This window comes from Hippocampus guttulatus, chromosome 3 (genome assembly GCF_054856545.1).
Source record: "Hippocampus guttulatus isolate MCC_2025c chromosome 3, RoL_Hgut_1.0, whole genome shotgun sequence".
NCBI classification, from domain to species: Eukaryota; Metazoa; Chordata; class Actinopteri; order Syngnathiformes; family Syngnathidae; genus Hippocampus; species Hippocampus guttulatus.
In genome coordinates this window covers 13,727,600-13,747,573 of record NC_141263.1, presented here as the reverse complement: position 1 = coordinate 13,747,573, position 19,974 = coordinate 13,727,600, and the positions used below count along the sequence as shown (strand labels likewise).

The 19,974-nt window shown below is 41.9% G+C and overlaps 1 protein-coding gene across 4 annotated transcripts in view; it reads left to right on the top strand.

The window, feature by feature from the left end:
* Positions 1-15,410, top strand: part of mical2a (microtubule associated monooxygenase, calponin and LIM domain containing 2a) — a 38,534-nt gene extending 23,124 nt beyond the window's left edge. For 2 of the 4 annotated variants that reach the window (XM_086106908.1, XM_086106907.1), the window contains exons 10-22: positions 45-171; positions 254-344; positions 756-903; positions 2,323-2,522; positions 3,371-3,474; positions 3,592-3,660; positions 4,269-4,400; positions 4,728-4,832; positions 7,300-7,557; positions 9,078-9,185; positions 11,210-11,390; positions 12,121-12,197; positions 13,238-15,041. In XM_086106908.1, the coding sequence (XP_085963034.1) occupies positions 45-171; positions 254-344; positions 756-903; positions 2,323-2,522; positions 3,371-3,474; positions 3,592-3,660; positions 4,269-4,400; positions 4,728-4,832; positions 7,300-7,557; positions 9,078-9,185; positions 11,210-11,390; positions 12,121-12,197; positions 13,238-13,606 (1,969 nt within the window). In that variant the 3' untranslated portion in view covers positions 13,607-15,041. Of the gene's footprint in view, positions 1-44; positions 172-253; positions 345-755; positions 904-2,322; positions 2,523-3,370; positions 3,475-3,591; positions 3,661-4,268; positions 4,401-4,727; positions 4,833-7,299; positions 7,558-9,077; positions 9,186-11,209; positions 11,391-12,120; positions 12,198-13,237; positions 15,042-15,208 lie in introns of those variants that run through there. The other 2 variants (XM_086106909.1, XM_086106910.1) reach the window with 2 other exon arrangements.
* The last annotated feature ends 4,564 nt before the right edge of the window (positions 15,411-19,974 follow it).

Sequence of the window (19,974 nt, the reverse complement as noted above, 5' to 3'; positions counted from 1 at the left end):
ATACCCGGCATCGGTCTCTAACCGTAGGTTTTGTGTGTATTTAGAGAAAGCATTTACAGGTTGCTGCCACAAACAACACCTGAGAACATCACCAAAAATTTGGAACAGTACACCATCGACCCTGCGACGCGATACCCCAACCTCATCTCATCGTGTGTCAGGCCTCACCAGGTGCAAAAGAGAAATTCCAATGTATTTTGCACCTGAGAAAAAAGATGCTTGCTCTTATTTTTGGAACTTTTGCTTTTTTCAGGTGCGTCACCTGTACTTGAACGGAGAGCTGAATTCGTGCTCCCTGGAGCGTGCCGCCTCCATCCGGCGACCAGTTAATATCTGCAGACGAGGTAAAGAAATCACGACGGCGCAGGCTGCATTGCAGTGTTGGCATTGCCATCTGACTTTTCCTTTGAAGAGTTTTCTTAAAAGCTAAAACTAACAGGCATCCAGAGAGGAAGTCATATTCTGTGGTTTGTTTTTACACATGGCTTCACTGCGAGGAGGAAGCCATAAAATGGGAGTTACTGTGCAATAACAACTGACTGGCCAAGTTCAGAGTCACTTTTGCTTCCTGATTGAAACCCAAACTGAAGAAAAACTTCTATTTAAAATTCGGCGGTGTGGATCTTGACGAAAATTGACTTGTGAGCTCGATCTTGACCTTTGCATTAACTTCCTGGGAGTGGCGCCTTCATTCCGGGTATTTACCCGCTTGGACTTTCATCGTGAAAACCGACTTGCTTGTTTCTCCTCCATAGATTCTGAAATCAGGCCGGCGAGGCTTCTCACGTGGTGCCAGAAACAGACCGAAGGTTACAGGAATGTAACAATCACAGACCTGACCTTCTCTTGGAGTAGTGGCCTCGCCTTGTGCGCCTTGATCCACAGGTTCAAACCCCATCTGATGTACGTACACTGTCAGAAAGCAGCAGAGAAGATTTATTTTCCCACATTATGACTTTACAACTAACTCTGCTGTGTGTGTTAAATACACTTTGTTCTTCTGGCAGCGCTTTGTGCCTCTCTGTATTACAGCGTTGGATGAGTCCATTTACAGAACAAATTATATCCTCTCCTGCTTAAATTATTGCCTTCATACCTTCTCGCATGCCACTGCAATTTCATGTGGTCCTGCAAGTTTTCAGGAACGCGCTGGCATTCACCCCTGCCCTCCCCTTCGCAATGTACGCCTGTCAGCACAGTGGAATTCTGCAAAGTGAATAGGTTTGCGGAAACTAAAGAAAAAAAAGGGAAAACGGGGGGCCCTAAGTGTGTGTTGCTAGGTTAGGATGCTCTTTAATAATATTTCTGGTGGTGTCTGCACACTGTCAGTGTTTGCTAAGATGCTCGAACTGTTTCTAGACTACCGTTAATTAAACAAGCTGTTTGGTGCCATTGTTTTTCCCGGAAAAATAAAGGGGATGAATGTTACAGTGCAAAGCTTCTCCTCTGCTCGTATTAAAGTGAACTGAATTAAGAGATTTGTTACTGAATACATTATCCACCTCTGAAGATAACTGCTGAAATCATGAGCAATAACTGGGCCATGTGGTACTCCATTAAACTCACTGTTTTTCACCATTTCGGTTTTCTAATTTTTCGCTAGCAAGATATGCCTCCCCCCTAAAATGCAACCTTCCCTTCAGATAGTCCACCAGGGTGGCCACTTTAAAGTTGGCAGTGAGTGTGTGCATGTCACGCAGAAAAAATAAAAATAAAGAGCGAGGCGCGTCGTGGAAGGAGTCTGATGTCACATCCAGCATGAGGACAGGATCTTAGTGCTGGCCTGGCCGCTCATTGATGCGTGAGGACCTGGTGTTGAGGTTTTAAGTGGATATATTTCCGCAGCTCAAACATATCGTAATGTCTTGGCGTGTGACAGATGCTTGACGAAGTCGTCTATTTTCCAGGTCGTTGTAGTAGTTCAACAAGGCCTCAGCGTTTGAAGGAGGAGTCAAGGGCTTAATTTTTTCATTTTTTAAGACTCATTTTACATATTTGGGGACTTTTTTTTCTTACTCATTCCAATAGGGTTGTGAAAAACAATTAAGTGGCGCTAAGAGGACCTTTTTCAAATCTTTGTGCACTTTATCGTTCACCCAGTTTGCCTTCAGTCACTTATTAGGCCCATTTCCTTCTTCACCTTCCTGTCTTGTTATTCAGACCGTCAATGATAGTTAATATTCTCCCCGACTCACAATAAATACTAAAACACATGCACAGGACACACTGACTTGAGTACAGACTCCGAAGCAGCAGGGAGACATCATGACATGTACATAATGTGCCTCCCACACAAGTCACTATCATCTTTTACCCCCTCAGAGACTTTGAGTCATTGAATGAGGAAAACCAGGCCGACAACCTCCAGCTGGCTTTTGACATCGTGGAGCGGGAATTTGGAATCAGACCATTCGCATCAGTGAAAGAGCCGAGCGGCTCCTTGGAGCTGGAAAAGACCAAAATCATCAACTACCTATCCAAACTCTACGAACTTTTCCGAGGCACACCTTTACCTGATGCAGGTACTAAACTCCGACGATGCTATGCTCAATATATTTTGTGCCACACTTTGCTACCGTATTTTCCGCACTAAAAGGCGCACCTAAAAGCCTTCCATTTTCATAAAAGCTCCCGGCGCCGCTTAAAATCTGATGCGCCTTGTGTATGGTCATTACGGCAATATGCCGACCCCCAAAATGGCTCCTTGCTCGAGACATGCTGCCAATGCAGAGTTCAAACTTAAGGCGATCGGTTACGCAGTGGAACACAGAAATCGAGCAGCGGCAAGAGAGTTCAACGTTAACGAGTCAATGTTATAACTTGCTGTTGCTTTATTAAATAAGTTTTACTGACATCCGATCGTTCTAAATGTCCGGCATTTTGGTAGCCAAATTAAATGATACAATACTACGCTTATCCTATGCACTGTCATCACTTCGACTTAGCAGTATGTTGTAAGCCGCCTCTGTTGACATTTACTGTTTCTCGTTCGCGTCTTGATATTGTTCTGCCAAGTTACGCAGAAACAAAGTGTAACTCCGGGCGAAGAGAATCTATTCCCTTCTCAGTTGATTTCCTGTGTGTGTTATGAATTCCTCCCAGTCAAGAATGCTGCGATGTGTGGAATGTGTATTTGTACCAGCGCTGTGAACGGCTGTGGACTGACACTCTCAGAAGGGGCCGCTCACTTTATTTGACTTCATCCACACATTGATGTCACTCTTGACATTTTGGTTAGGTATTTCGAGTGAAATGTTTGCCAGGATCAGTTCAGCCCGTCCTGATTTCTTGTGACTATGGTCTGTGCTTATTTGATGTTTATGGTTCCGTGATAAGTTTGAGAGGTTTGATTCAGTCACATGTGCCGCAGGATCCAGACGAGCGGACGAAAATAGTGAAGATTATCCATCTAAGGAAGTCCGAAGTAACAATAATTTTCTTAATCTTGCTCTGCCAAGGAAACGAATTCCAAAGGTAACATTGTATTGCATACGGGAGTGAGTACGTATTGAATATTGCCTGACTGAATATGAATGCATTTTATTAATAATGAAACTTCCAATTTTTTGTCCACCTCTGCTGGATTTCTAGGATGACAAAAAGACAGACGGTACGGACGCTATTTACAAAAGGAGAAAATTTTGCTCTTACATGGAGGAGGTTTGTTGAAATCATTCTTGTAAAGATGTGTGAATGCTCATTGAAAGCAAGATTTGACTTTGGACTGCAAGTCAACAGTACTTGCTCTTGACTCTTTTAATCACAGTTCCTTAATTTGGCACAATGGTAAGGGGAACCACAGTTAAAATGAGGCGGCAGTATTGGAGCAAGCCTCATTTTGTGAGAAGTATTGGAGCAAGCACATGTAATCGCTGTCGGGTAGAATTCCCATATGACAATAATCATTTTGTTTTCTTTTGTTAAACATGGATAACTGGAATGCTTAAATGCATAAGAACACGGTTAGCCATGAAGGTCAATTTGCATGGGGATTAATTTCCGTCTATTACGCTGTTTAGTCAGTTTGTCGTTTTATTTATTGCATCGGTCGTGGCTCTAAGACCTTGGACACGCAAGGGTTCCGGCCAACAATGTGTCACTAACTGCAGCAGCATTTTTGTTGCTGCAATGGTTTCCACATGATACCTATGATGTAATGTGATGTAAAAAAGATGTACGTCACCCTGGAAACCAACATTGCACAAAGTACAGATGGCATCAAATAATTTGTACCAGTGTGTGTTCAACAGATCACTGCTGTCTTTCAGGCCACTAATCTGTCCACTCAAGGTACTTCGTTGTGGGACCGAAGGCAACCCAAAGAGAACAAAGTGCGCTCAATGGCTACACAGTTGCAGGCCAAATTTGAGAGCACAACAAGCTACAGCCAATGGAAACAGGTACAGTGAACTGTTACATTTATTATTATGATTATTTCAAATAAATTGGCATTGTATTTGCACAACAGTTTTCCCTGTAGTCATTTAGGGAGGCAATGCTTTGCTACTCATTTGTGCACAAATGACTTCTCTCCTGTTGTCAAATGCTGTGAGTTGGACCTCAAAAGGTTCTCAGTGGTTTCTCTGACAAAAATGTTCCTGTTTCTACTGCTAAAGTTATTTTTTTTTCTTTTCTGCTCTCCTACACCCAGCATTTGATCCATTCAGCCTCTCCCAGCTCTGTGCCTTTTTATTAACTCTCTTCCCAACCTTTCTGCCAAATCCCAGTCAGACTGTGAGAGTTCCTCCCCTCTTCAAACGCTCATCTCTGCTGAGTGCGAGCACTTTAAATTATCGCCTCCCATCCCGCCCAAGCCTCCACCTGAGATACAGGTAGAGCCATGAAGCCAGATTGCAGTTGGGAAACACAAAACAGTCACCATATACACATTCACATTTATGCATGCTGCAAGAGAGAATGCAACCTCAAAACTGGATCCATCCTCTAACAGACAGCATGAAAATATCCAGACAAGAGCACATTTTCCCACCATTCAGCTTATTTCGAGGAAAATGCTCTTTTTTTTTTCTTTTTTGTACTCTTTAGCCCTCACTCCCTTCACTTATCAGCATCCATCGTTGATGTCATTGAAACACTGCCTTCCACAGAAATCGTTTGCATCGCAATGTGTCATTTTTGGATTCCACTACCTAAGGATCTATCATTAAAATGGTGGGCAGTATGCGGTCCTCACAACATGATTAGTGAGGGGAATCTGTTCAAACTTGAAACCAGCACGGGGTTGACCGAAAACATGCGCTGATATGACTGTTAAACCCCGGCCGGGTATCTGCATCCACTAGCAGTGGTGGTCATGCCTCGGGGAGATGGACTGTCCTCTTCGCTTTTCTCCTGTTTTTTTTCCCTTCTTTATTCTGTCACTTGTCTCATGGTGCAATATCCCGTGATTATACCTGAGGTTATTATTATTATTAAAATGTAATATTGTATTTCTGCAGCCTCTCAGGTGGGATATAATCAATAGTAGTTGGAAGAAGGTGGGCTTTTTTTTTGTACAGTTGGAATTAATAGAATTTATCCTTAGGCTTGACAAAAAAAAAAGAATTGTGGACATTGAAATCAAGTCATTCACTCTTAGATGTGTAATTTCCAGTTAAAATAAATTGGACTTGGTGTACATTTTTAGTAATGCTGTTGTGACTGAATCGAAACATTGCAGAAATATATATTTTTTGTCTGAAGCGTGAAGACATGTTGACATTTTTTGAGTCAAATTGACCCAAAAGAGCACTGAAGCGTTGAACAACAATGCGCACAGGCCAGCACAGACTGAAATATATCATGTGATTTTCATTTTCCCAGTTGTCCCCATTAAATGAAGTAAAGCCTTTCAACATAAACAACCCACGCAAAAATGTCACCCATCCAAGGATAGAAATGTTAGGAAACTTGAAGGTCACAGGAGGGTTAATATGTCCCTGGGTCCAACTCAATATTTCCTTGATGCGCATTAAAAAAAATGGTATTGTCGTGAAAGTGATTGGAGGTATTGTTTTCATTTTGCAAGAGGTCACGTAGGAACTCAAAGTGCAACATTTTTACAAAGTTTTAGCCACATCTTGATTGAGCTGATTGCATCATTTGATCCTCCTCTAAAGATCAGCTGGCAGTAAAATCGCTGTGATGGATTATCACTCAAATCTGATTGCATAAGGAAACCAATCCAAATACTTTTCAAATGCACTCATGGTTTTTTTGTTTTTGTTTTTAGTTTGTGGGCTGCAACATGGTAGTGGTTCACATAGCTAACTTCTGTGAGGCATCCCTTCCGATCAAAAACCCTTTCAACGATGCCCCTGTGACTGACTAATCAGTTCAAGAAGTCGGCTGGCATAACCTCACTCAGGGAAATCAATCGGGTTTTCATTACGGGCCAAATCGTAGTCATGGCTTCTCTCAGGGGACCGGTGAAAATAGCGAAACCGCATGAATGAATAATTGCTAATGATCACAGTTCAGTTCTTCATTTTGAGGGAGGAAAGTGCAACTTATCATTCATTTGTATTTTTAGCAAATGAACGATGGGGACAAGTTTGTTCATTTTGCCGAGAGCTCAGGGCTAGTCATGATGAGATCCGCGAGCCAGAATCACAGCGGGACTGTTTTTCTATAAACTAAACATGCGGCTAATAGGGGCTAAACAACTTTTTTGTCTTTGACACTAATGTGATGACAGTCGAGTCGAGTCGAAGTCGATTAATCGATGAGATTGTTTATATTTTTTCACTACCTCTTGCTGGTGTCAACATTTTGAAATGAGCGGCGATTGGAACACCCGAGCCTTGAGTGGCTAACCACTATGCTCATCCAGAATCATTTTATTTTCATACTCTTGGACCTATGCTGACGGAAGATAACTCTTGTCGATTTGTTGGCCGGACATTTTGCTGCTCCACAGAGCCTCATAGTCCGACGACGCCAGCAGACAGGCAAATTGAAAGACGACATTGCAGAAACCTGTGATTAGCAATTCACTGATTTCAATCTTTGGAAATTGATGTTGAAAATTATTCAACCATTCGGTTCAACCCCCTGGTGGCTTGAACATGCAACAGATATTCTTGTCCTTTACCCAAAAAGACTAATAATCACTCCATCAACTTATAAAAAAGGTCTTGTTGGCCACATACTGTAAATGACTTAATAATGGCATGGATCTGGCTTGACCGCCGTGGTTTAAAAATCGAGGGGGCTCAAGCATGTAAAACCACCGGTACGGTTCCGTCAATGATCGTCGTTCTTTCGGTACGTGACAGTGTGTGTATCATCACTTTTCAGTTTCAACTCGATATCAGACGGGTGGCACAAAACTTAATCCCCACGGAGCCTCGACTCAAATCCCGAGAGCTCCCGCCTGAGTCGCAGCACTGCTTCTCTATGGTCAAGCTCAGACATGTGGCTCAGACACACGAGCAGGTCAAGACCTCACCAGAACCGGAGAGCCAAGCGTGTTCGGCGCCCTACGTCCACTCTGCGGTTACGTTCATGTCCAGAGTTCTGCAGCGCCTCAAGGAGGTGGATGAACTCGTCTGTGAGGTGAAATGTTCTCTTCCGCTCATGCCCTCTTCCACACATTCTCCTTCAGTGTGATTTTTGCATGTTGTGATGGAACGTGAAGAAATGCAGATTATATAGTATATATACCCTGTGTAACATGCAGTCAGATAGTGAGATCATCCCCATAATTATCCCTCCAGTTGGAACACGACAGGAGCAGGCCAGCAAACGTGGCACAGGTTGTGGCGATTACGGGCTTAAGTTTGCGTGTGAGTGCGTATTTGTGTGTGTTGTGCAGTTTTGGTGAAGCAGAGGCTTACCTCTGGCTATTGTACCGAATCACATTTACTGAAGGGAGAAAAGAAATAAAGATGAATGACGTAAAAGGGTTTCATGAAGAAAATGTAATCCATGAGGTCTTGGTTGTGTTTTACAAGGTGGGCCATCTGTTCCTGCTCTGGTGATGCCATTTGCTGTTAGTTAGCATGTATTTGCAATTTTTTTTGTTGTTGTCAAAAAAACAAAAAAACAATTAAGTTGTAATATGAAGCCATCCGCTCCAAACCAGATGACATTAGAATAAACTTAAACATAGAAACTGAAGCAAAAGGAACAGTTTATACTGTGAATCCATGTTAAAATGACAATTTATCATTTCAGCAATAAAATCTGGAAAACAATATCTTAAGAATGTGGCATGGCGGTCGACTGGTTAGCACGTTCACCTCACAGTACAAATATCTTGGATTCAATTCCAGGCCCTGGCCTTCCAGGGTGAATTTTGCATGTTCTCCCTGTGCCTGGACGAGTTTTCACCGGGTACTCCCATTTCATCCCACTTTCCCAAAACATGCATAGTAGGTTCATCAGACACTCTAAATTGCCCCTAGGTGTGATCGTGAGCGTGAACGGTTGTTGTTTGTCTATGTGTGCCCTACGAGTGGCTGGCAATCGGTTCAGGCTGGAGTAGGCTCCAACACGCCAACGAGCCTCCTGAGGATAAGCGGCTCGGACAATGAGAAAGTGATTTTTAAGGAGCATCATCAAGAAAAAAAAAAGGAATGCTTAGTGGCCATTTTGTGCAAGGCACTACAAAGTATGGGGAAGTGAGTTGATGAGCTCCATTGAGACAAAAGTAGTACTTTGCTGCCATATACACTCTATTTTAAACACTAAATTGCGGTGTGAAGTAGTTGTGGACTTTAGATTTTTTTAGGTATGTTTGGGCTCAGGCCCTTTTTCTTCGAAACTCTTTTACTTGGTCCAAACCTATGTCATCTTTTTGTGGCTTTCTCACGTTTGTGTTCCACCACCGTTTGAATCTTCACACCAGGTGCTGTGTGAACATGATATCAAATCTTATTGTCCTACACACATTTGTTCGTCAAACTTTTAACTGTAGAACTAACAGAAGAGTCAACATTTCACTTTGTTGGCCTTAGTGAATGGAGATGAGAGTGTGTTGTTCCTTTCAGCTGTGAATGTGCAGAAGCGACTTGATTTTGTGTCATCAGACAGAAGCGGCGAGACTGATCTTTGGTTCCCGCTTCCTGTTTTAGAAAAAAGCTCAGTCGCGACAAGCGAGAGAATTTCAGTCAAAGAGCATAAAGGAGAAAGCGCTTCACCTCAGCGGTTTGATCTCAGCAGACAGCTCTGTTGTTATCAAGGTGACTATCGCGTGCTTGCCCTTTGACCCCTCCCTCCCTGGCTTGTGTTTACTTGCATGTTTGGACACTCTTGTGGCATGCTTGTTTATTTTATGTTCAAAAGTCTAGATTACGGTTATTGTCATACTACTGGGATGGAAGACTTTTGAGCGTGTGCAAACAATTGCTTCCGTGAAATGTGTATTTCTTTGATGTGCACTCTTTAATACGTTGACTGCTTCTTTGTCATAATCACACACAAACAAGAATGCATCCTACAATGTAGCACTATGCACATGTTGGCTTTGCCCTCTCGGCTCTTTCTGCACGTGTGCTTTCGATCAGCAGCAGGACCTCATAAAGGAGGAGAATGAGGTGTGTGCGTGCCCGCGTGGTTTCCTTGTGGTTTCTACTCCACCCATCCCATACAGTGCTGTAAAGCAACATCATTCACATGTCTAAGCAGTTTTCACGGGTTGCACTTGTACATGTTTGTATTTTTGCTTTTTACACCGACTGCTAATAAGACTTTTTAATCGATTGGGAAACATGATCAGAAACTAGCTGTAAATATGTTTTCCACTCATCGTGATGGCATGCTTTTTATGTTGGTAGATGTCTCCCCCTCTGTTTGATCTGAGCATGCACATTGTGGAATGGTGTTTCACAGACTGCCTGAATTTGTTAAAAGGGTTTATTTTGGTCCTTTCACTAAAAATGACAACACACTATAATTGAAGAGCATAATACACACGCTTTAAGTGTGCTTCAATAATGTTGAGCGTGTGTAGCAACAGCCACAACATTAGGTTCATCTGTATCAAAATTCTGATGAGTTTTTTTGGGCAAGGGAAATATTTTTCCCCCTACCGCGTAGGTAAACGTAACCCTTTCAGGGACAACGGTCACTACAGTGGACAGCTTATCATGTTCTCGGGTTACAGGTTATCATTATTGGTGCATGAAAGGGTTCATTTGGGGCCTAAATATTAGACAGCTATGTTGTAATGTAAAATAAAGCCATAATATTAAATCAATATTCAATTATGGAAAAGCCTGGCATTGGATTTTGATTTTAGAAAAGGAACTTGCTCTCATTTTAGGGTCATGTCCTGGCTAAATTTACATCCTCAAACTGTGGCAGTTTTTTTCTGATTCCCAGTCAGCCACCCCAAAAATGTGAATCTCTTGGGAAAGAATACGAGATACGAGTGGCTCGACTTATGACTTTTTTCACTTTAACTTAAGAATGTAGATTTGGCGCGGCACGGTGGCAGTAAACTCAACACAATTTACAGGACACAGCAGTTTGGCAAAAAGTGATCAAGTCATCAACAAAATGGCTTCAACATACTTCCATCTCCAGCAAACCCGCAGCCGTAGTGAGGATAAGCGGGTTGAGATAATGAATGAATTAAGAAACAGCCAACAACTGCCACCAGAGAGGTCCTGCTAGCTTCATGCTAATGCTAATTAATTGGCACTGTAGATTCTACAGTATGCTTTGGTTCTATAAACCCTTGGAGCAACACAAATGGTTCAGTAACAAGATTTGACAGACAATATAACTGTACTCACAGTCATAGGATGTATTCTTTATCCTCTAAGAAGAATGAATGACTTATATTAGTGCCTTAAATGATGAGCTCGGGTATCAAAATGTTCTTATAGATTTCACTGGAGTTTTAGGCAGGACGTGGGAGGCCGACTGCATTACATATATGAGAAGAGGCAAGAACTGCTCGGGATTTCTCATACAGTAACGCTTCATTGAACATTACTGCCCTGCCCTCAGGTGGCCAATGCAGTCACACCAGTAGCATTCCGACAGTGTGATGAAAACAGTTGTGTTATGTCATTACCGAATATTCAAAAAGAGTACAATCATGGAGTGCTACCTTTCCTCAAGAAAACACACATTAAGGTACTTTTGTGTTTTCTAAAAGTAAATCATATTTGAAGTTCATATTCCTTTTCATGAGGTTGATGAAATCTTGAAGTGTTCCAAATCTGCCCTGATCATTGGTGTGTTATGTGGTCCTCAGGGTAGTTCGGTCCAAAGGGCGTTCCCCCAGTCGGCTGAAAAGTGCCACTCATGCGAGCGGCGTGTTTATTTGGTCGAGCGGATTTGTGCCGAGGGCTTCTACTTCCACAGGGAGTGCTTTCGCTGCACCACCTGCAGCTCTGCCCTGCGCCAGGGATCACATGCCTTTGACTCTCAACACGGTACCAGCACTTTCACTCATAAAGTCAGAAAATCAATCTGAACAAATATAATAGATGCTCATTTTTGCTTGATGCTGTCAAAGAGGTGAATATTAAACATTGGTGCTATATTTTGGTCTCAGTATGCGGTGTTAAAAACAGCAGTACTGTACAAATGATCCGACAATGTCAAAAATATAAACACTATAATCTTTATCGAGATGTGAACGTGTACCTTTCTAGAGAGTGCATATTTAGAATGTACAATGATCTTGCGGCAATGACGTACACTGAGGTTCATGCCTGGTGAAGCACTACCAGTGTCACATTCAAAAATGTACAGTATGAGCCTAACAGAGTGGCCTATGTGCCATTCGATTACCGGTAGCAGACTGACAAAACTAAAAAATAAAAAGAATTACATGTCTGACTTGTACTAGACTGGTTTCGACCGGTACTCCACAAAGTTTTCTTAAATCAAATCTGCGCATACGCTGGAAGATAGACGAGTCCATTGGGGAAGAGGCCTACACTTCACTACCTGTTGTCTTCATTAGTCACAAATGAATGAACACTTGACATTGCTTTTCCTGCTATAATGGTGGAAATTTATGCAAAAGCCTGCCAGAAAACTCCATTTGTTACCTTAATGAGCATTATTATCTTGCAGTTAATACAGATCTTGTTGGATTACGCCGGTGTACCCAATGATTTGGTTGGCTTCATATGAACATTTGATATGCTTTGACAGGTAAATTGTACTGCAAGCTTCACTTTGATCAACTTAACAACGGGACAAGCCTGCATAGGAATGTGTCGACACGCTTGGTAAGATATGAGTGCCGCAAATGTGGACGTTTTCAAATGGAGCCGTCATTGTCAAACTAACCTTAAAACGCAGAGAATTCCATGCTGTGTAGTTAAAACAGCCACATAGCTTTGCTGTAGATCAATCCGTTTAGCTAAAGGTTAATAAACAATGCAAAATGCCATTAAAAGGCTGGCAAATAACATTGATCTTGCGGTGTTAGTACCATTTAACCCCTTCATGCACCCTTTAACCTGATAACATGATAAGCCGTGCACTGTAGTAACCGCTGTCCCTAAAAGGGTTAAGCAACAACTATTTAGACATGAAATGTGGCGGGCCACAAAGATAATGCAATAATGCTCGCAGACATCTCTATGTGAAGAACATCTGATAATTTAACCTTCATTCAGAGAGATACAACAATTGAGAACAGATTCTCTTTTGTCATGCTTACTTGCAGCTCTTACTATTATGATTATGACTCCACCCAGCCATCCATTTTCAACACTGCTTATCCTGAAAAGGGTCGCAGGGCGTTGCTGGAGCCTATCCCAGCTAACTTTGGGCGGAAGGCAGACAACAACTTGAACTCGTTGCCAGTCAGTCGCAGGGCGCATATAAAGACAAGCGGCCATTCACGCCCACATCCACAACCTCACTGAGTGGGAACCGATCCCACGCTGTACGTGTGTACCGCTACACCGTCAGCGACTTTATTGTCGGTTCTACTTTTATTATTACTGAAGCTTGCTGCATAGTTTTGACTCAATCTATGTATGTCAACATGTATATATGTATGTATGTATTGCCTCCTGTGGCCAAAGCTTGCACACAAGAAGGAGCAGCACAATGTCTACTGAATTGAAATTGAAAAGTGGCAAACCCCTGCTTAAATCTTTAAGGTCTATTTAATTGTCATTGTATGTTTTTTAGGAAGCATAAAATTACAGGTGCTATTTTTCATCTTGTAAACACTTGACAAAAATGTGTTGTTGTTTTTGTACAGCATTTGCAGTTCATTACTTGTCACGACTGATCCCCAATGTCTCTGTTCTAGAATCATTTTGGAAGTCGGTTTGAGGGGCGATGTGGTGCTGTGGAAGAGGGCGCCTCGTCCAGCTGCACAGCGACCCTGCAGAGCCAGCCTGCAGCAGGTACCTTCAGCTCTGTATTACGGAAGCAGCTGAGCAGGCCCCTGAGTGTGGCGCGCGCCGTGTGTGGCGCCCCGAGGCGCGTGTGCCGCCAGGTGCGAGGGGGGGCACGGGCCTTCGCTAGACACCTCAGCGACAACGCCCGGGACTATGCCTTCCTGTACGAGCTACTGAGCTTGACTTTGCCCTTGCTGCTCATCTTGTACGACGTTCTGCTGCAGATGCAAACAGAGGCCGTGCCTAGCGGGTCGGGCTCTTGGGTGCTGTGGGTGTAGGAGTGTACCGGGCCCAGGCTCAGAGATACCCAAATCTTACTGCCAAGGTTTTTTGTTTGTTTTTGGTTTTTAAATTTTTCAAAATTTTCAGATTTTTTTAAACAAAATTATTATTATTTTTAGGTTGCACCGAAAACATGTTCTTAGTTAAATAGCATATCTGCCCAAGTCACTTTTCTATGTTTTTGGAAAACAAGAAAAGAAAAATCACAACAAATTCAACACGCAAGAAGCCTTGTTCAGCCTTTGTGGATTATCGTGATCTGGATGACTGAGAATCGAATCAACGGCTGTAAAGATTTTGTTTTCTTTTTAGCAAAGACGTGTGTGTGTGTTGTTTTTTTTAATTGGTTGTGAGTTGAACATGACTTGCAACGATGTGATTAGGGTAAAAATGTGCAGACTCCCAATGGTTAAAAATGAGTATAGCTGTTGCAGACAGAGACCTTCAACCAAATACTCACAGCAGGAATTGTTCCCATTTTGATCCAGAAGAAAGTCTATTTGGAGCATCTGAACATACTTCGTGTTTCCCAAATACTGGACCAAAACAGGATGTAATTTCAATAGTATAGACTTTGAATGTGCGCACACATAAAAAAGTAAAAGTGGATTTTTATTCATTTTTAAATGGAATTGAATGCAATCGAAGCAAAGTCCTTGGTTGAGCGTCCACTGTAATTTGCACACCGCTTCATTGAAATACAGGACATGAGCAAAACTAAAGTTAACTTTATTTTTGGCGAGAGCGAGTGCGCTTGACTTGAGATGTGAGGCCGCTCAAAATGTCAAATGGTTGCTGGATGTTTTCAAAAGTGATCCTTAGAGTGGCTCTTGCAGCACACTTGGAGTTGCTTTACTCAGGTCATGATGACTGACTGCCTTCATGCACTTTATATTTGAGGACCGCCTTAAGGATTTAGCAGCAGCAAAAAAAAAAAAAATTAAACGTGGACTGAATGTGCAATTTGCTTAAATTACCATTTGTTCAATCTGTGGATGCTTCTTTGTATTTAGTCTGTACTTTGCTGCCATCTACTGTCGAGTCTCAGCAAAACAAGGGCGTCAAAGCAGCCCTTTCAGTTCTTTCTAGAACTGAAAGACTCATTATTTTACTTTAGTTTATTTTAGTTCTTTTTTGTTACTGTGGACAAAAGATGCTGGCAAACTTGCCACTCTTGCCGTTACCTGTTTTACCAAAAATCCTCCCAGTGGACTCCTCCACCTATTGAAGCTTATCTAGCACTCTGGAGATTTTTGTATGTTGTTTTTGTTTACAGAAAAGCGGAGATGGATAGGCTCTCAGTGAGTTACCGTATATACATTCTGCACCACTGAAACAACTAAGCATGGAGTTCATGACTCAACAGATGGAAAACCTGATTGTTTTCAAATACCTGTTCCTATAATTAAAAAAACAAAACATGTGACTTAAGCCAACTTGTGCAAATGTTTGTTTACACAACGCCTCCACAATTGTGAAACCAATGACGGCGTGTCTTCTCCCTTCTAAATGTCAGTCCTGTGCCTTCTTGTATTCAAAATTCTCTGCTTTATTCCAACGTTTCCCTTTCTCCGTCTGTATGCTCTTTTGTGTTTTAGACGGTTCTCTTCGCCTCGTATGATGTGTCTGAGCCGACTGGATGGTTACAAATGTCGCGTTAAAGGTGATCACGTGCATGGTCACGAGGTCGTGTTGTTGTACTTCCCGCGCACATCAATTTCCAAATAACTAAATTGTCGCTGTGCTTTAACTGCATTTACAATTGTGAGTTGATTAAAGTTGGCCCTGGCTTTGACATTACTCACCATGACTTTTGAAATGCTTCTGTGTGGCAGCGTGTTTTCATAATGACCGACAACTAATGTGGGTGTTGTTTACAATTTGTACAAAACAGCCAGGAGTGACACATCATTAAGTTTTATGTGAGAATCGGTGCTTGAGAATGGCTCCAAAAAGTCTCCACATCCCTTTTTGAATGCCTTTTTTTTGTGATATAAATAAATTAGGCTAGGATGATCATTTAAAACTTTTCACTATTAATGTGGCATATTGAATTGTTTTTTTTTGTTTTTTAAATGATCCGATTAACCCAAGGTTGTAATGAGGGGGGGGGGGGGGGGGCAGCATGGTGGTTGGCTGGTTAGTATGCCTCACAGTGCAAAGGTGCAGGGTTTGATTCTGGCTCCGGCCTTCTTGTGTGGAGTTTGCATGTTCTCCCGTGCCTGCATGGATTTTCTCCGGATACTCCGGTTTCCTCCCACATTCCAAAAACGGGCATGGCAGGTTAATGGAACACTCTAAATTGTCCCTAGGTGTGATTGTGAGCGCAGGTAGTTGTTCCTCTATGTGTTCCCTGCGATTGGCTGGCAACCAGTTCAGAGCACACCCGCGAACCTTGTGAGGATAAACAGATTACAAAATGGATTTTGGATTTACAAAATAGAATTTCTTCCTAATATTTGTAGAAAACTAGGAAATAAAATAAACATCCTGTTAGACGTAGAAGCCCAGTTTTGTTGCGATGCATTTTAAAGCAAATTGTGCATGTCAGAAACCTGTCACGCAAAGATTCAAGCTAATTTTGCAAGTGGCTGTTCTGAAAGGCACGATTTAATTGAAAATGCAACCTTGTAAACAATGATAACCTTTAAAGCATTGGGCAGTAAGACCAGTTGCTGGTTCTTTTTTTTTTTGGTTGTACACTGGAAACCTTTGGGTTTGACATCAAAAGATGAATGAATATGACAAGAAATCAACAGTTCGGATTTTTTTCCAGCTATTACTGTACAACTGGATTTTCTCCACAATTTAGATAGCATTCAACAGAAAGGATTTGAAAGGAGAGCCCTTTGGTGTTTTGGCAACGGTGTCAACACTCCCAATCAGTTTGTTTTCGTGAAGTTTCTTTCATAAATTGACAGCCAAAATGTTTTGGTCGACTCCAGAGAATTCATTTTTCACCTGAAATCACATGACATCATCCATCAAGATTAACGATCCCATCCCAGAAGAAGCCCTGCAAATCCAAGCCATGACATTTACCTCATTTCACAGATGAGCTCACATGTTTGGGATCATGAGTAGATTTCATTTTCAAAGGTTTACAAAGCCTTTCCGTCACTCGGCTAAAGATTCATCTTTGTCTTATCAGTCCATAAAACTTACGTGTCTACTTTTTGGGAAATTCCTGCCTGACCTAGCTATTCATCTTGCTACTGAGTGGTTTCGGTTTTATAAATGTTCTGGTGCAGCCTCTATATTTTTGTCCGGAGGTGAACAGTCGGCAGGAGCGGAGCTAAAAAACTTTCAGTGGAGTGGCCAGAAATAATTTCATTCTTTACGTACTCCATGTTTTTTTAGTTTTTTGTTTTTAAATGAAGTACAATATAATATGATGCTATTTTCGTTATTTAAAAAAAACACAGTACACATTTTTGGAGGGGAGTGGAGACTGGAATAGATTGAAGCCATTTTCATACATTTTATTGTGGAAATATGTTTTGACTTGGGAGCATGGTCGCGGAACGAATCAAACTTTTATCCCAAGGCACCGCTGTACTCGCTGTTCGTGAAATCGCTTTGAGTTTCCATTCTTCTCCCAGACTCACAATTGCTTTTTTATTTTATTTTTTTTTAACTGCTTATACTGCTCTCCAGTTTTCATGTTGGTTACACACACAGCACTATTAATATATAATCAATCACATAAAAAACAAATGTCAGGGAATTAAAAAAAAAGTTCTACGTTCTGTTCGCATCTGATGTCAAACCCAAATGTTTTCCGTCGACTGCAAATATAAAGAATTGTTTGTTTCGTAGATGATGCCGTCATGTGCTGCTGGAAGACGTTTCTGACCTTTTTGTGAAGATGAATCTGATCGCCAGATTGATTTAATCTTAACACTTAAGATTTGTTTTCACACTGCACCAGCTTGAACTTTGAAGATGCTTCTTTCACTTTTTCAATGGTTTGTTGTGTTTATTTCTCTTTAGAGATCAAATGAGATCAGGCCATACTGCAGGGATGTTTATTTCTCTGAATATTGGAGTGATTTGTGATTTAATTATGACATTGACTTCTCTGCATGTGTTATTTTTTTGATATTTACCCAAAGTTCCCCCTCATTTACATGAACAATAGCATACAATAGAGCAGTTATAAACACATAGCGAACAGTGTCAAAGTCAAGGCCCGGGGGCCGGATCTGGCCCGCCACATCATTTTATGTGGCCCGTGTAAGCAAATCAACTTCCTTACTTGCTTACTAAAATCTGTACCAAAGTTTCGAATTCTCATATTAATAAATAAGAGAGAGTGTGCAAGCTTTTTCTTGTGACCTAACCTCTCATGACAGTAACTTACACAACATTTGAATAAACCGTTATTCTTGACACCTTTTCTCTTGTTTCAGTCAGAACGGTCCTCCTAGGGAAACTAACTAAAATGTGGCCCACGACAAAAATGGGTTTGACACCCCTGTCGTAGCGGATGGCAATCGCACAAAACAAGTCACGTCAAAATTTTCCGTATATTAAACTAGAATGAACCCTGTAACCTGATAAACATGATAAGCTGTCCACTGTCGTAACCGCTGTCCTTGAAAGGGTTAAATCGCGGTTCATGGTAACATATTTATGGCCCTGATGGAGTAAATGGTTTGAACAGCTGAAAGCAGGAATTCAACCATATTTTCAGAGCGCAAATCTGCAGTTTTCTTGTATAAAAAATGGCTCAAATAAAACATGCCTCTGCCTTGTCTCATTTTGCCTGCAAACTGATCATGTTTTATTTTTGTTCAGCTATCGGAAAGACACGCCTTTATTTCATGATTTATTTCCCCACAGAATTTCAGTTTTGCAAATTTCAATTCATGCGCTTATTTGACTGAAATGCTGCACATATCTGCCCGTCATACTGGTTTTATCTTGACTTCTTTGCCCTGCTCCAGTTTCGTGACCATCATCCAGGTGTAAAATGGACGTGCTGAATAACCCTCCTTGAGTTCACTTAAGAGCTTACAGAGAAGATTAGTTGCCGACGCTCCGGGTGACATATTTGCAGTCGCTGTTATTGCGATAAATGTAATGTCTTTCCTTGAGTGTTAAACTAGAAAACAATTTACACAGTGATGATGATTAGCATTTGAGCAACGGGGCAATCGGCCAGAAATTGGACCAAAATTACCATTGCCCTAAAAGCTGAGGAAAACACACAAACTGCCGGGAGAAGATTAATCCGAAACATAATGTCGGCACTTAGACCTAAATCATCTTTTTTTTTGACTCCTTGTGAAAGAGGATTCACAATGGGCGGTGGAAATAAATTGTTTTTTCATCCATTTACATTTCCTGTATGGAGAAAAATAATTACGCTCTTCACAACCAAAAAGCCTGCCCCAGCTCAGCCAATATAAGACAACTTTCATGGACGGAAGGCTTTGAAGTTGTCAGCTTTCCCTTTTTATCCGGGCCTGAGATGCTGAGCTACTTTTAAACACACCCTTGTGAAATACATCAACCACCCATCCATTTTCACTTAAGGAAGTTGGAGCCTCTGGCAGGCCTCTTGAATGAGGATCCGGGTACACCCTAGAATGATCGCCAATCAACCCCGAAACCATTCACACTCAACATTCATACCTGTGGCCAATTTGGAGTTTTAAGCGAACCTGTTTTTGTGGGACAAATAAAACGTTTCCCCAGCAGATAGGGGAGATTGGAAGAGAGAAGGAATACAAAAAGGAGAAAAAACAACTGGTAAGCGAGAAAGGGCAGATTCGGCACGGGCCCGTTGCAGATTCGGTCGGGGCCAGCAGAAATATTGATGTTTCACAGTACTGTATGGTACTGGAGTTACAGCTCTATTTTAAAATGTTTGAATGTATAACGGTAACTCAACCTGCCACCCTCATTGAACTTGCTTCATAGGTACATCTGTGAACAGAAAAGGAAAATAATTCCAAAACAATTGAAATACATTTGACCAAAAGTAAACAGCTCAGGCGGCCCGGTGCTCCAACGGTTAGCACGTCGAACTCACAGTGCAGAGGTTCAGGGTGCAATTCCAGCTGTGGCCTCCCTGTGTGGAGTTTGCATGTTCTCCCCGGGCCTGCCTGGGTTTTCTCCGGGTACTCTGCTTCCCTCCCACAGTCTAAAAACATGCATGGCAGGCTGATTGAACACTCCAAATTGTCCCTAGGTGTGAGTGTGAGTGTGGTTGTTCGTCTGTGTGTGCCTTGCGATTGGCTGGCAACCTGTTCACGGTGTCCCCCGCCTACTGCCCGACGACAGCTGGGACAGGCTCCAGCACCCCCCGTGACCCTTGTGAGAATAAGTGGATCGGAAAATGGATGGATAAACAGCC